This window comes from Varroa jacobsoni, unplaced genomic scaffold (assembly GCF_002532875.2).
Source record: "Varroa jacobsoni isolate VJ856 unplaced genomic scaffold, vjacob_1.0 scaffold_448, whole genome shotgun sequence".
NCBI classification, from domain to species: Eukaryota; Metazoa; Arthropoda; class Arachnida; order Mesostigmata; family Varroidae; genus Varroa; species Varroa jacobsoni.
The window spans coordinates 61,904-78,148 of record NW_019213350.1 but is presented as its reverse complement, the minus strand read 5'-3'; the positions used below and the strand labels follow the sequence as shown (position 1 = coordinate 78,148).

Sequence of the window (16,245 nt, the reverse complement as noted above, 5' to 3'; positions counted from 1 at the left end):
AACAAGCTACTTTCGACGTGGCTATTGTTCCGTGTACCATTTTATAGGCAATATCTTGCCATATGCATGTAAAAATCGTGTCCGACCTGCCTATATACACTTTAATCATGCGTCACGTCCACGAATATTTAAACACTAAACAGTCCGTACTTGATCACCCTCCAATTGATGGTACATCATTGCAGATTCTACCTGGGGGCAAAAGAAGACGCGTGTAGTAATGCACCTTTGCTAAACATATATATATATATATATATATATATATGTTTTATGGGGTTTTATTATTGTAATGATAGTCATAGTTCTGTAATTCAGCCGTCATTTTGATTTACATATGCACAATTATGTTGACGATGTATGGAAGGACCGGCTGGTTTACTTATTTAGCTCAACAAAACGCACTAATTATGCAGACGCCTATTATTTCGTTATCGATCCCTTATTACGTAATCCTCATATTTGATGTTCCCATGATTGTACGGATCATTCGTCGGTAGCCAATGGGTGTACCACGTTCATCTACATATCTAACAACGAATCGTAATTTTCAGTTTTTCTAACTTTCCCTCAATTGTCAGTCCCACTCAGCGCAAATGACCCTACATCGGGCTCCGGCACTTCACCAATATAAAAATTAGGCCACATATAACTGACCCATGCAAACATCAACTTAAGAGAACCGTAACTATGGACCATCTTAGTGTTTTAATCTACGATATCTTATACATTTCGCACATGCACAGACATTCACTCGTAATATACACGACAAAAACTACATTATCGTATCGACCAATGAAACCGTCGGCCTTAGGGGTTCTTCCTAACCCAGTAACCCCTGACCGCCCGGCTTATCCCTCCTTTAACTGTCTCTAGCGGTAATCACCTGAACCCTATTGTTTCTCTGTCTCCCTCTGTATGTATATACTTTATGTGCGCCTACGGCATTCCACACACTGTTTGTTGGATTTGTCTCCGCCTACCTTCTCTTACTTATATTACTACTCTTGTATGGTCTACTCCACAGGTTCGATCAAGTATCTACGTTGTGTAATTTCAGAGAGGTTACCGTTTTTCTTTGAATTCGATTTGGCCCTAATCACAAATGTTCATTTTTTTATTGCTATCTCAACTGTTTTGAAGGGTGAACGCCTCCACTCAACGATGGACGCTTGAATGTTATCACACAATATTTGACAATGCAGACCGTCGTCACAGTCAGTCACCTTGTTTTACAATACAAATCTGTTACATAGGTACAGTCGCCTACTCGGATTCCCTGTTGATCCGGCAACCCTAACCTTGAGCACGGCACATACTAATGTACTGTGTCATGCATTAATACTGCAGCAACTGCTATATATTTAAAATTATTGAACTTGAGAGGGTAAACTTTCAGCCAAATGACCGACTCTGCTACAAATTGAATACAGGCATTTGAAATCACCACTTCTACCTCAGTAGCCTTCACAATATATCCGCCATTGTCCATCGACACGGATCGAAGGCACAAATTAAATATGCTTTCAACAGAATAATGATTCAACAATAATGCTTCCTCTTCGTATTGTTATTAGTAATATATAAACCGTGCTTGAAGGCAAGCGGTTTGACAAATCGTGCCATAGTCACGGTGTCAGGCTGCTCCGCCTTTACGGATGCTAGGTCAACTTTATTTAAAAGCAAATAATCTTGCAAGCGCTTTTGCTCGCCCCGTCATGTTCTAAGTACGAAGCACACAAAAAAGCTAAAATACGTACATCAACATTAACAACAGTAACAATATTATCACCTGTATTACTACTGTCTAACGTAAACAGCTCCGCCTTTACACGACCGCACTCGCACAATCATCTTGGTGAGCAATAGAGGTCCCTTCCCGTCTGAGTAAGAACTATATGCCCCTTCTTCTGTTTTAATGGCAATGCCTCTCCATGTCGTGTTCAAGCTAATTCTCGAATAGTTCCAGTGTGTGTCATTAATGATTCGGCTCGACATCTTGTATCACGTTTGATATTTCACGATCCTATCATTCTCAGTCATCAAAAATACATTGTTCTTATAACTCAAAACATATTGATGTATGTATATGCCTTTTGTTTAGTCTATACATTATATGGCGACGGCTGCTACGAGATACGTCGCAGCCTCGGCGTTGCTGGTATCCTTAGTGCAAATATGTTGAATAGAAACAAGATCATTCGTTTGAATTGGGCAACATCGCTCTAACAAGTTGATGGGGAATAGTTTTTGCACACCTTATGTCAGCCACCTGCGGCTACCAATAACAACACTCTATACAACAATAATCGAAATCAAGTCTAATTTATACGATATATTTCTGTGGATCAACACCCCTTTTACCTTCTATAATAGTTCGTATAATCTACGTGTGCATGATGACCTGGCGGTATGCGACACCGAATTTGAGTCAATTTAATAAATATATAGTAGACTGGTCCTTATGGTCGACTACAACTTGAGCTCGACTGACTCGTCGATACTATTGTATTTTCAATATCATCTTGTGTGAAGTCCGTGCGTGCCCGTCACAATGAAGGATAAGTGGCTATGCGCACACCGTCACTTCCGTATTCATGCGACCCGACGTTTATACCGCACGTATCGCGTATTCTTGCGGTTCTTACGGTGAAATCGGTAACAAGAAAACGCTTTATGCTTTATCATTTGTTGCTTTTGCACAGATATATAGGCAAATCAAATGCTTCGATGTGGGAAATATCATAGCATTGACGCTAGGAGCCGCGGCGGCATCCACGAGCTTTAATAACGCCTGCAACCCCAAATACTTCTTTTCTACAGTGGAGCACTAATAAGCAATACGAGGTAGGGGGCATAAAAGAGGGTGGAAGGCTAATAGCAGCGTCTACGAGCTATCGAAGACCATCCGTCTCGATAAATTAAATAATAGTTAACCGGTCACTAATAGAGCCACGCATATTAATACCATTATGTATATATATATATATATATATCAATGAGTTCATGTTAACGCAGTTACCGGATTAGCAACACAGCTATTTCTTGAGCTCTTCAAAGACTAAGGTTTCGATTGCCACTTTCGTCGTTACGTTTACTGCTGCCACCGACGCTGCTACCATCGTCTCTGTTATCAAATATCAGCCAAAATCAAATAAATTATAACATATATTGCGTCTTGTTTTCAAAATCCACCATTATAATAATAATAATACGAAAAAATGATTGGCTGAGGCGATACGAAAGTTTTCCCCGAAAGCTTCACTGCTACCGAGACGGCTAATACGTATATCCTAACCCCGACGCATTCCGTTGATACTTGGGAAGCGCTTCTTGTCCGGTACGAAAAAGACTGTTGCAGCCTTTGTTAACCTTCGTTAGGATAAAATGCAAGTGGACATGTCCTTCATTCGTTTGTTCAGTGTCATTAACAGAAGTAATAAGATGTGTAAAAATATTGTATCGTGTCCTACATGAATCTATGTATGCGTGTTCAGGTGTACCTCTCAAGCATAGTTTCAGTGGGCCTCTTCAAGCTGTGCCCGGTACGATTTATTCACGTTTTGTCGAGTCTCGTTAAGAGCCTTGGTTTTGACAAAGTCCAATTCTTTGTATTCGATCGCAGTGCTCTGCTGCATCTGCACCGCCGTTGATGATGACGGACACGTTTGTGACTGCTGTTGTTGCTGCTGCTGTTGACTGCTGGCTGACGAGAGGTGATGACCGCCGTGGTGATGGCTTCCATGGGGGCCTGGCGTTCTCGGTGATGGCGTCGATGGCTCGGCATTGCCCAAATCAAGGTACTGAAGTTCATGCCCATCGCCTGCAGTGCACGATCGGGTGGCCAGGTTATAACAAAGATGACCGAAATAAAGACACTAAAGGTTAACTGATGTTTATCGAATGCCAGATATTATATATAGATTATTATTATTATTGAGTATGGGTTATAACACTAGGGATATTTTGGTGTCAACACATTGGATCCTTAAAAATTGTGTAGTCGATAAATATTTCTAGTAATAGCCGTAATGAGACGCCAATGACAGACCATCGGCGAGAAGTAGAGCGTCGACCGCGGTAGAACTACTTGCTCCTCCCCCTCCAGGTGCACCACTACATGGTTTTCGGAAATCGTGCGGAAAGAAGTGCTGAGGCCCCACAGGGGTTCCAGAGATTATGGACGAACTGTTTGTACCCCCACCATGCCCACCATTTATGGTGCCGTTATTGTTTCGAGTGGGAACAGGTGGGGGAGCTGGCGATCCGCTACTGCCCGTATTAGTTGAATTTATCCGACGGGGTACAGTACTTGCGATCTGGTAACGAACGTGTAAAAGACAACAGCCTCCCTTAAATGTCAATCGATCACTAGAAATAATTTTTTTCCTAATTTACTACATTTTACAAAATACAGCAAACAGAGGCGGTTGTTCGCTGAAGTTCATAGGATCCGGCACACTTTAGGTTGTCTCGTTCAATATTGCCTATGTCATTGATTCTTGAGTCATAAATATGAGTAACATATCTGTATCTGTTTCGAAATTAAGAATAATACTCACAGTGTACCTTTATAAATTTTACAAAATAGTTCGTTAATCCTGCGTTAATACTTGTCAGGTTAATATATAAAAACTAAAAGTCAATAAGAATTTACGTATCACACACATGCTCAACAGACCAACGAGAAATATTGGTCTTTATAGTGTGCAATATATATATATATATAGTTTCTTTTGGAAAACATATCGTAAGAGGTTTAATTTTGAAATACGTGATCTTCTTTGTATCTGTACAATGAATTTAGCCCATTGAAATACTACAAATCAAGCCTCCTAATTATGGTATCTCCTAATTTATAATAGCTGATCAAAACTGTTGCCTACTGTGACTGAAGGCGGCGTAACAGGTTCATGAGAAGGTTTTGGCTTCAGTCTTCGATTGACGGCTGGAGGAACAGAATTTATAAGTTCTGTTGAGTCAGGCAAAAATCCACCAGTGGTCGAAGTTGGTCCAGCTGATGCAGCCATATCCCATGCATTCCCGTAAATTCGACCGGTCCCTCCGTCAAGTGGTCCTGCTGTGCCTCCTTGCGATATTGGCACATCGTAGGCACCCTCGTCACAAACACTATGTCCGTCAAATGGCCCTCGCATGCCTGGAGGCTTCGGTGGTCGTGGTGGGGCATCCACCAAGGTTACAGGTGGCGGCACCTGTTGGCCAGTGACTTAGTTAAATTCAAATCTGAACAATTACTAAGTACTATTCCTACCGCTATTGCTACTTATCATCACTATTGGTCCACGTCAACTGTGGGAGGGAAAACGGTGCCAGTTTGGAGAGTCAACAGGGTACTAAAGGGCCTTGACTCTCTCTTAAGCTTTGTTTTGTTAACACTGGAACACAAACAATATTACTCTCACAAGAAGGTAACCACAATACTTTTATTTTTTAGGTATTATACTATATATATATTATGGTGTGCTTACCACGTCATAGGAGAGCGCGTCTGTGCCGAGTACAGACGCGTCCAATCTACTGCTCACCGCGGCATTATTTGTAGGTACGAGATAGTGATCTGTCCGAATTTCTGGTGGATTTACATTTGCTGGTGGTGGACTTTTAGTCAATATGTCCAAAGGAACCGGCGTGGACTTTGGGATTGCGTATGTCGCAGAGGCGCCCTGTTGCGTGTCGCTGGGTAAAGGCCGCGGAACCGAGTAGGCGGACGTGTCACCTACGGTTACTACAGTGGAGGCGATCGGTTTCGGAACGGAATACGTTCCCAGGTCGGATCGAGGAACATCGTAGTTAAATTGTCCTTGGCCGCCACTCGCACCCCCCGGGGGCGGCGGCCTAGCCGCCAAATTGTTGCTCATCTCGATTCTTCGCATATCGTCCATAATCGGATCGGGTGACGTACGGTCTGCGCTTGTCCATTTTGCGCCGGTCCTACACTCTAAAAGGGGAATATAGGGGGAGGTCTCCTTATCTTTACCGCCTGAACTATCAGCGGTCCGAGGTCCGGAACTGAGCGAACCCCCACTCTCCTGAGATGGGACAATTTTCAGGGGAGCTGGGGCAGTTCGCTTAGCAACGTGTGGTAGAGGATTTGGAATACCTGCAAGCAACAAACATGAACAAGTACACACACATATATATATATATATATATATATATGTTGAACAAATGTATATCCAAAGGATTCCGCTTTTGCTATGAGTACACGAACAGAGTCTTTTAGCGACGAGCAATGCAAAATACGTGTATAACGCTAGCTAAATCGATCATGTAAGTGTTAAGCTCAATTTGGTGGGCCATGAGGTACAAGAAACAGAATTCGAGCATTACTATTTTTGTTTCATCAGGAGGTCTAAAGTGAAAACGACTGTTAAGTATAAGAACTAGATGTGTGAAATTGACTTTTCCGAAACGATACAATTGATTTTATCAACCTCACAAGTTAGTTCGCATCGTGAAGGGTAGTATTCGAGTAGCATTATTCTAATGTAACAGCCTCAAATCGTCTCTTAATTAGATCGAAGCTTTTCAGGACAGTCTTTGTACTTCACTGAACTGCACCACATGCATTTATTGTGCCTCTCTAAATGTCTTCGAAGGTTACTAATTCTTACGTTATAGCTTTTTTAACGATGTAGGCCATTCATAGTATATAGAGATTCTACGTAATCCTCGCCCATACATATAATGACTGTATGATGCATCTATACCAGCAGTTTCTCATTTCGAACCATGTCTATTATTGATTCGTTACTTAATATGCTATGGCTGACCCATCTCGGTTCATTCACTACCAGTTCATTACCATCGGGCTATTACTATGCGCTCATTGTCCTATCCACGGCGCTGTCGTGAAAACCGCAAACTATCAAGAAGCGGCCATTCATGATCAGCATAAATTTTATTCCAGGCATCATTGCATTCGTCTGCAGAATCACAGGCCGACAATTCCTAAACAACTTATTTCTACTTAATAGAAATGCTCCTGTCGTCGGGGTAAAATGGACAGCTGATATGAGCAATCCATCCCGCCACGTGTATACATAGCGCCCTATTGGAAATGACCAGCGGCGTTTTAATCAGCGCTAGTGAATAATGTTTAACTTCTTTATTTAATCATCGCCTCTATTTTTCTTCCGGATGATCTCAAGTAGGACAACAGCACGCCTGTCATCTCGAAGCTGTAATAACTCACGGCGTGCTTAGAGAGTCCTAGCGACCGATAGCGTCAACGTCTATAGGCTCACAACAATTTTCTCGTATCTGTAGGTCTAGATGATTCAACTGGATAAATTTGATCTCATCGCATATTTTGCTCTGTGAAACCATGGCTAAAATTACTCTATAATTTACAGAGTCTAACTCCATAGCTGCTACGATTTAGTTCTTTTACTGCAAGTAAATATAGGTAGTGGCTCTTCCAACAGACATCTTAAAGTACGGGATTCTATGAACAATTTCATGAACGATGTGTCCTTACGTACGTGCTGCAAACTATGCAACAAACATTTTAGCTGACTGAAGATCACACGACACTGCACGGTTCAGCTTACACAAACGCTAGTCTAGGAGCAAGCAGTTGGTCTCTATGACTCATCCTACGACCATGTCTCCACGCGATATACCGAATGCTACTGAGAGCTTATATATACACACATGGAAAATATAGAAACAACCTCATATGCCGTATGTATATATAGGAGAAAACACAGTTTCACAAAAACTAATAGCGCCACAAAAATGCAATAGCTATAAAAATTTAAAGAAAATTATTTTTGTAAGGGCAACACAGAGTATCTTAAGCTGACGCTGTGCTATGCCCCAATTCACTTTCAAAGGCTTGCCTAACATGTTACACTTGTCAGTCCTTTGTTTCTGTACGTTGCGCTTCTTAATGCGTAATATCCGCTTGAAAACAAAAGGGACTCAGGCTTATTGATGAAATTGTATTTTACAGATTTTATGTATATCAAGAAAATTCTACAAGCTATAGCACCAGGACTATCCACTGCACCATACAAGATGGCAACTCGTTTTCGACGAGTGGGTCATTGGTCGGGCCGCTGACATATTTAGCACTAAAAAGGAGAATGGCGTTGCTGTGCCGGTGCCAATGTTTGCATCTGAAAAATCAACAACATCTGCCAAAAGTGGTGCTGGCTTAAGTTCATAGAACGAGCGATTTGCCTGCAGTGTTGGGAACGATTTTTTTGAGGAAAGGCAAATCACCGTGTGATTGTTGTCGTTCGGTGACTGACTAACCGTAATTCGCGATAGCCCATAATTCCATTAGGAGAATACTCTGAGACCCCAAAGACAAAGGTTATTGTGGAGTTACTACCATATGAAAACAGATTAATTTTTTGTCGCTACTAAGGCGGTTCTCTTCCTGATACAATTTTGTTTGCCCCATGTCGCTTTAGTGAGTGTTCCGCACACAAATATTTGTTTGGCTTTCGCTGATTAGAGCTTGGCCTGCCACAATAACAGACGGCGGCATTACCACCGCGCCATTTCTGAGGGTTCCGTTGGCCAGCGGATCCGCCTGCAACGGCGTAACATGCAGAGTACGCTAGTCGCTCAGTAGCAGCTGGGAAACAGTTAATCAATGATAACGTCGAGCGCTGTCCCATATCACATCAGTGATTCACAATCATGCTCGATTGGGTACATAATGTTTAGTTCTCCTGAAGGCTGTAGCTCTTATGAGCTGAGTCACCGGTGACATTACTGCAAAGCTATAATTAATTCACTAGTGCGCTTCCAGCTTTGTTCCATTTGAGTTTCGAGCTGCAGCCATCAAATGCATTTAGAGAAAATCAAAATCCTTTCTCACCGGAAAATTCGTTGCAGTAACTTAGAGTAAAACTGAACACGCTAACTCGTATGTTGACCTCCCCATACTTTTGAAAAAGACATCCAGGCTGACTACTGAAAACCGACGTTCATGATTATTGTAGAAGCTAGTTAGGATAAATAAAACCGGGTGCACTCGCTGAAATTTCAATCACGTTGTTGGAAAGTTGAGCGTTTTTAAGCTGTCACTAACAAGCGAGCTCAGCCTGACTACTTCTAAGCAGAAGAGAGGAAAAAAATAGGTAAACGAATTGTACCTTTTTTTTTTTTTTCTGTTTGCCAAACGTTTCTGCCTGTCTGTCTGTCTGTCTGTCTGTCTGCAGAAAACATGAAAACGCTTACCTCCAGCTTCAGCGAGACGCGAGATCCATATCTTATAGTCATCGAACGATTCCGTGCTCAGGTTGTACTGCCGTTCGCTGGTTTTCAGCACGAATGAAAAATGTCGGCGTCCGTTCTCTCCTTCAGGACTAATTCCTCGACATTGGGAAAGGTCAATGCTTCCTAAAAATCAACGCAGGGACAAAAGAATGGCTGAATAAAGTGGTGACAATCGATCACAGATGCTGTCATAAAATAGCTACTTGATATAAAAACTGTGACGATGTACCTATGACGAATAAGAGATATTTACTTATTACTACTGCTATCGTTTTAGTAATAGTTGTTGTTCCAGACTGACGTATTTCTCATAACTTTCTTAGATACAGCGACCAGAATCGAGCTTGTAGCTCTTGAACAAATCACAGCTCAGGCCTAGCACTGCCGGCCTTGTCCATGCTTCGGTGATTCGAATTCTCGTCATTTTTCGCAGCTTTCCGACGAGTCACACTCAGATTTGTCGTTCAGGTAGTATCAACTCAAAAATATCGTGATAACAGTAAATGGACTAGCCGTTTAGTGCTCAGAAAATAAGCGGTAATTTTATCGTTGAGTTCTCCTCATGAGCTGTCACTATTTTCTCAGTAATTGTTTTTTAAAAATGATTTGCTCAAGTATCAGCTTGATCGATAAATAGCGATTTATTATTACAAATAGCTACTGTTCTATGAGCCAATGTATCATGGATGGCTTTGCCTGTTTTAACGCTAATCTTACACATTCTATTCATAGTTCAATTCGCGTACTATACAACCTCTGTAAATGGAGTTAGTTTTTATGTTACTTATAGTTTTTATTCATATTAAGATTATTGCCGCTAAAAAAATCGTTCGATCGAACGCAAACAGCTGGAAAAGCCGTTGACAACTCGGAGTGTGAAGGGAGCAGGCGGCGGAACTCAGACGAAAAACCGCAGGAACAGTGATTGAAGGATTTAATGACACTAAATGAAATAAACCATAAAAGTGAACCGTCGGTGATACTGGTACGCGTATGCTCATGCAAAGGGAGGGGCCTCTGTGCCGGTCACATCGAAAAGACTGAGCGAAAATAACCGAAAGCGAGAAGCACAGCCGATCGAGATCAAAAGAAAGCGGAATCGGGAGGCGCCATCGAAACCACCGCCGTTAAACTGTAACAATGCTAACAGTCGTTAAAAACGGCGCACGATAGCAACAACAACACCAATACAATGCTTACGTCAACGACGACAAGAAGCGGATGGGCAGACGGCAAATGGAACGCGCAACCGAACAATTACTGATCATTTCTTGTTTTCTGGTAAATGCTTGACAGAAAGGAAGAAAACACCTAATCAAATAGTAATAATATCTCTCTAGCAATCGAAACAATGGATGGAGTCGAGTGAGAGTAGTCGTTGAAGAACGACAAAAGTACAAAAATAGCTCTAGCAGTGTTACAGATTGTTCTCAAGGCCGAGTTTAGGAGGGCTCTTTCAGTGACAGCATGCAATAATCATTCTGTTAGGTAATCAGATGGCAGACGCTCGTCGAATATCGCTATTGTGTAGATCATGGTGTGCTTATCGGTGACATTGTCACAACGTAGGGCCGCCACCGCCTTTGTATAGCTTCATAACGACCTAGTACCCAGTTGAAACAATTTCCGCTAGCCGACACAGCAGTGACATGAAAGCGTGGTACAAACAAAAACGCGATGGTTGCAGCACCAGGTCAAATGGTAACACGTGAGTACACGTATTAGTCCGTCGTTGGCGTTCATGCCGGCGTCAACTTTGCTTGCGAATTCGGTTCAATGCTGCAACACACCATGTGTCTGACCTAGTATCATATATGTCAATGTTTATACGACAACAATGTTCACTCTCCATCCACAGTCCATACAAGCTAGCTTGGGTATGAAAAGCGAGCTTTTATGACAAAAAAAAAATACATGTACTTTGCATATACCATTCGTCCGTTTTCTTATGGCCTTTTAAAGGAAGTTTACGTCTAAACTCGGCAGGGAGGGAAATAGACACCCACGGCTCATGCTGAGCAGAGCCTAAAGATGTTACATTGATTGATTTATTTACCTCTGTTTCAGATAGCAACTTCGACCTTTGCTTGCCTCGATCCAGTATGCGAGTAGCATAGCGGCAACTTGTCATAAGCTCGATATAACGAAAGACTTAAGCTTTTATTTAGTGTATTTACTACTGTATAACTATGGTGAGGGTAAGAATATATGACAAACGCCAAGAACGTGTCTATGAAATGACTAATATCGCCAATGGCTCTTTACAGAGAGGCCACGCACGTCTAGTATGATGAGCCGAGTTTGGAAATAGTTCGGAGAAAAAGGTCAAATGCATATTCCCGCCTGCATAAATCACGTGCACAATTTGCTTACGTTAGCTACATGACGGTAAATCCATTCTCGACGAATCTGGTCATAATATTGCAATGCTCACATGCACCGTTTCGTGTCCAACGCATCTATCGGTAAGACTTATTGTTATTAAACCGTCATTCTTATTTCTGTCTTCGTATATTTCTCTTGTTTTCGATTCCTTTCTTGAGGAAAAAAGGTTAACAGCTAAACATTACTGGCACTACTATTACTGCCATAAATTTCCAAGAAGCTGTAAACAAATCCCACTTCAACGCAAAAATCCTACTCTGGCTGAGAGCACTAATCAGAGTCATAATTAGAGCATTCATATTCATCTTCCCTTCGAGTTTACCTAGTACCGTGTTGATCTTGCCCCGGCCTATTTTCCTGCTTTTTACGTTCAATACACGCTTCTACGATGGAGCCTATTACCGCTGGCTAGTTGTCAAGCAGCGACCAAGTAACACAGATCAAAAAACAAGAAGGCAATCTCGCCTAGTTCTGGCTCATTCTCTGCAGCCGCAGACTCGACCAGCGGCCTGCAAAACCGTACTGGCTAATAGACATCCACCGAATAGCTCAGACCGCAACATATTTTCTCGCTGCACGCATACTTTTCCTACACGATCATACACATCCCAGCGCGTGTCTAGCTCGCTAAGCGATTCCCGCTGAGAGCCGTAGGACCAACGAGCGCGTGCTGATTTGATACGAACACAAAACTAGGTGGACATAGCCGTCGCCTATTTGCCTCTATGCAAACGAACTGCCATGAATGCAAAAGTCAGTCGGTATCCGATCGCCAAACACCGGCAACACTGGCTGTATTAATATTATCTATTACTATTATATATATAATAGTATCATTGCAAACGTACAGCCAACCAATTAGGCGGAAACGATTGTCGACGCCTAGATGGAAGCTTAGAAATACTTGTGCCTATTCTATGATGTGCGGTAAAGAGGGAGATGAAATTAATCGTACGCCAATAAACAAACCTTTCGCCTTGGTCGACGTCGGCTCGTTGAAGTACTCGAGTAGGTAGCGATCATCCTTTGTCGAGCGTAGCACAAACCAGCGCTTGCGGCACTTCGAAAACGTGTGATTCGCGTGCGGCATCTTCTGCAGCCAGCCAGCGTGGAGGATAGACATCGAATCCATTTCGCGAATGGACGAGCGTATAAACAAGCCAATTATCACACTATCGTCGCTGCAGTCGCCGTAATAGGCGCTTTCTAAGCAGTTCCCGTCCGTACTGTTGGTAGCATTTACCGGGACGATGATTTGTCCACCTGAAATGATGTCGCACATTGGATAACATTGTAGAAACTTCCGCTTCATATTTCGCGCTCTTCCAAACGTCAACGCTGTCGTTCTATTGGACGTTACAGTAGCTGTCGTTGCTGACATGTTGCTGCTGAAAGTGTCTTTGCTGGTTGGTCCACTGCCGGTAAAGATCACAATGTTACGTTTTTCCCTGATTCTACGACAAGCAAACTGCACGATCGAACCAAGCCGATAGTTTACTTTTTTTTTTTGACGGAAAAGAGGAAAATGGTTAAATAGAAGTGTTTAGTAAATTCGATACTTTGTTGCCTCTGGTGGAATCACTATGTGCCTTCCATTTTGGCCGGTATTTCGGGACGTCGACAACGAGTTGGAAGCGATACCTGACTAGAATAAGGGTAGCATCAAACAGTAGTTACGTTTCGATCGATAGGCATAAACCCCATTAAAACGAAAGACACTGATTTTACTGTACTGCACAACCAAATCGTAGATAGCAGCGACCGCACAAGCCAGCCTTTCGGGTCTACTGGCTCACAGCGCGCTATATCGTCTCCACAAATGTAAACGAAGTAAGACAAAACACGAATTAACGAGATGACGAAACCGAGTTAGCGAACATGTGTCTACCCGCCGACCCAAGAAAGAGTGAATGACAACTGGAGCTGTGACGTCGAAGGTGGTGCAGACCCAGCCTATATGTCGCTGTTGCGGCAAGGCAATTGAAAGAATGCTCAAGCCACACAAGAATGGGCCACAAAAAGCTGCAACAATAACAGCCGCTAACGACGACGGTGAACGGCTAGACTATCGCCTAGACTTTCATTTGAAAAATAGTCGCGTTCTATTTCATTGTGGTGTGTGATATACACAGACTAGCTATTGGCTACATAAACAGAAACCGTTTCGCCTGTGTCATCGACAACTGTGAGCAACTGCCACCGCGTGCCCACGATGCTGCCGTAATTCCACCAGTGGTAACAACAGCAGCGGTACAACTCTTTCCACACCCTTCTTTTCCTTAATTTACAGTAATATCAATAATAGTAGTCATAATAAAAATGGAAACTCAATCGTGCTGACGAAGATCGCCAGTAAGCTTAGATTCGCGCTTCGTATAGTAAAACAACCGGTGATGAAGCATCGGTCGTGGGCGATAGGCAAGCAAGTGGGCGTGGAAAGGGATAGGCAAGAAGTAAGGTAACGGTGACATCGTCTTTGTAGTCTTTGCTTTTCGTCGTAGTAGTGTCATTACGGCAGTAGTACTATTTGTAGCTTTCCTGCTAAATAACGACCTCGCCATACACGAACGAAAGCCCGTTCGTCTGTGTACCACTATCATTACTATGACCGCCAGTGAGTATCAGTATTTCGTTTGCGACCCAGTCACCCAGCCCGCTAGCCCGTAGTCAGTCATCAAGCACGATCTCGTGCGATGACGCAAAGCATACGGAACTCGGCCGGCAGCCAGCTAATCGGTCAACAAGCACAAGCCAGTAACCGACAACTCACGCACGCGAAAAAGATACGCGGTCACACAAATAAACTCACTCATAACAGCACTGAACAATTTTGTATGCATTCAACGACACATCGACATATAAATACGTACACATACACACACAAAATTACATGTACGCGTCATGTATACCTGGCGAGAGGTATAGCGAGACCCAGCTTACCTCACATATAATAATGGATTTGATAGTTGTTGTCGGGGCGGTACGTTTGTTTGTTGGTTTGATGGCTCAGCGATGACTAACCGAGCCAGTTCTTCATTGTCCCTGTCGATGCGATGTCGCTACTGATGTAGTTCCTGTTTCTGTTGCAAACCGTCAATCACAATGATGTTTGATGACTCGGGCACTTGTTCGTTTTGTACCGCCTGGCTCGTATCAACCGATAACGGAAACGTTGGCTATAACGTCTAACCGTGAAGTGTAATAGTCGGAAACGCTTGATTCAATGCTGTTTGTTTGGTTTTCGCGCCGAAGTTAGCCATTTGAACTTACTGATTTTTTTCCACTTTACCGTTTATGTCTATGGGGTTCGAGTAGCAGTAACCGATATTGCTGCTGGGTCACAATCAGTTCACACGTCTAGGCTGGTTTCGGAACTCGTTCTGTTCGATGGACGCATGTCTTGTCGGCAAGTCTGTGCGCTGCCAATATTTCTGGCAGCGACAGACGAAAGCAGCTGCAGTGGCGGCTAGCCAGGGTCCACCTGGTGCACACCACGAAATGAACTTGCACGCTTACCAGGTCATCCCGCTAATGCACACTTCTCGAATCGCGCGGCCTCAGACGCTTAGCGGATTCTACTGAACACTGAAACACTGGGGGAAAAGGGAGAAAGACGTGAACGTAGAAAGAAACGCACAAACAAAGAAAATAGCAGGACGCAACGATGAAAGCAACAACGAGTGTACCTCACAGTAACACCGCTGTTACTACTTTTTATAGAAAAAAAAAAAGTACTGGCGTATGTTCCGCAACAATACGTCGGCGGCATCGCATATACACAAACACAGTCGCACATAGGCACATAACAGCGAACAAAAACTACGAGAACACGGGCTAAAGGAGCATTACTTGTGAACAGGGAAATGGTCAGCACACGCAACTGCCGGCCAAGTACATCAATAATCACAGCAGAAATAATCAGCAACGGAACCGTCCTAGTGGGACACTTCAAAAAATTGTTATTGTCACCTATTTGAATCCATATGCCGCGTAAGTAGTGTGTGCGATAGATTCTAGCGATGTCGTATTACCAAAGGTGTAAAATCGTACAAAACCTGCTACAACAACGACACGAAATCTAAACAATTACGCGACCGAACACGAAGCCGATCTTCTAACTTACGTTGTGAGCTGGCAACTGCTAACGCTGCAGATGCCGTGATTCAATCTCTGGAACCACACGGTTGCTCCACGTACTTTACGGTTTTCTACGACACACTCAATTAACAGTACTCAAAACACCAGCAACATTAGCACAATAGCACCATTGTTATTATTGTTATTGTCATTATTACTATTTCTACCTCTGCTATGATTAGTCGTTCTGCCGCTGTCGCTGCCATTGGTGCCTCTACCACTTCTTCATTCCTTCTCGTCCATCCCCCAGCCGCAGCAGCGCCCACAATCTTGAGGCAGACAGATAGGCCAACTCGAGAATTCTTCTTCTGCCACTGACTCTGTTATGTATCCCGACGGCGCTGTTGTGTCTAATGTCTGTGCTGCCTACTTCTACTACAACACACGAGTGTTGCTACCGCTTCGAGGAGGACGATATTCATACTCCTCGCACATCGACTGGCAGCACAGTCGGCTTTGGGCAAGCTA

General features: G+C 43.1%; 1 protein-coding gene across 2 annotated transcripts; it reads right to left on the bottom strand.

Annotated features, from left to right (window-relative positions):
- Positions 1-218: 218 nt before the first annotated feature.
- Positions 219-16,222, bottom strand: LOC111260516 (uncharacterized). Of its 2 annotated transcripts, XM_022833343.2 has the most exons (8): positions 15,764-16,222; positions 14,581-15,233; positions 12,610-12,903; positions 9,217-9,378; positions 5,487-6,118; positions 4,884-5,210; positions 4,049-4,316; positions 219-3,820 (listed from the first exon to the last, which is right to left on the bottom strand). In XM_022833343.2, the coding sequence occupies exons 3-8, from the start codon at positions 12,770-12,772 to the stop codon at positions 3,516-3,518; spliced, it is 1,857 nt and encodes a 618-aa protein (XP_022689078.1). In that variant the 5' UTR covers positions 12,773-12,903; positions 14,581-15,233; positions 15,764-16,222; the 3' UTR covers positions 219-3,515. The 2 variants fall into 2 exon arrangements, with proteins under 2 accessions (XP_022689078.1, XP_022689077.1); XM_022833342.2 differs by lacking the exon at positions 14,581-15,233.
- Between the last annotated feature and the right edge of the window lie 23 nt (positions 16,223-16,245).

Coding starts and splice junctions, on each gene's coding strand:
- LOC111260516 (XM_022833343.2), bottom strand. CDS start 12,772: ATGGATTCGATGTCTATCCTCCACGCTGGCTGGCTGCAGAAGATGCCG. Junction 9,379..12,609: donor GACGTCGACCAAGGCGAAAG/GTTTGTTTATTG, acceptor GTTGATTTTTAG/GAAGCATTGACCTTTCCCAA. Junction 5,211..5,486: donor ACGCGCTCTCCTATGACGTG/GTAAGCACACCA, acceptor ACTGGCCAACAG/GTGCCGCCACCTGTAACCTT.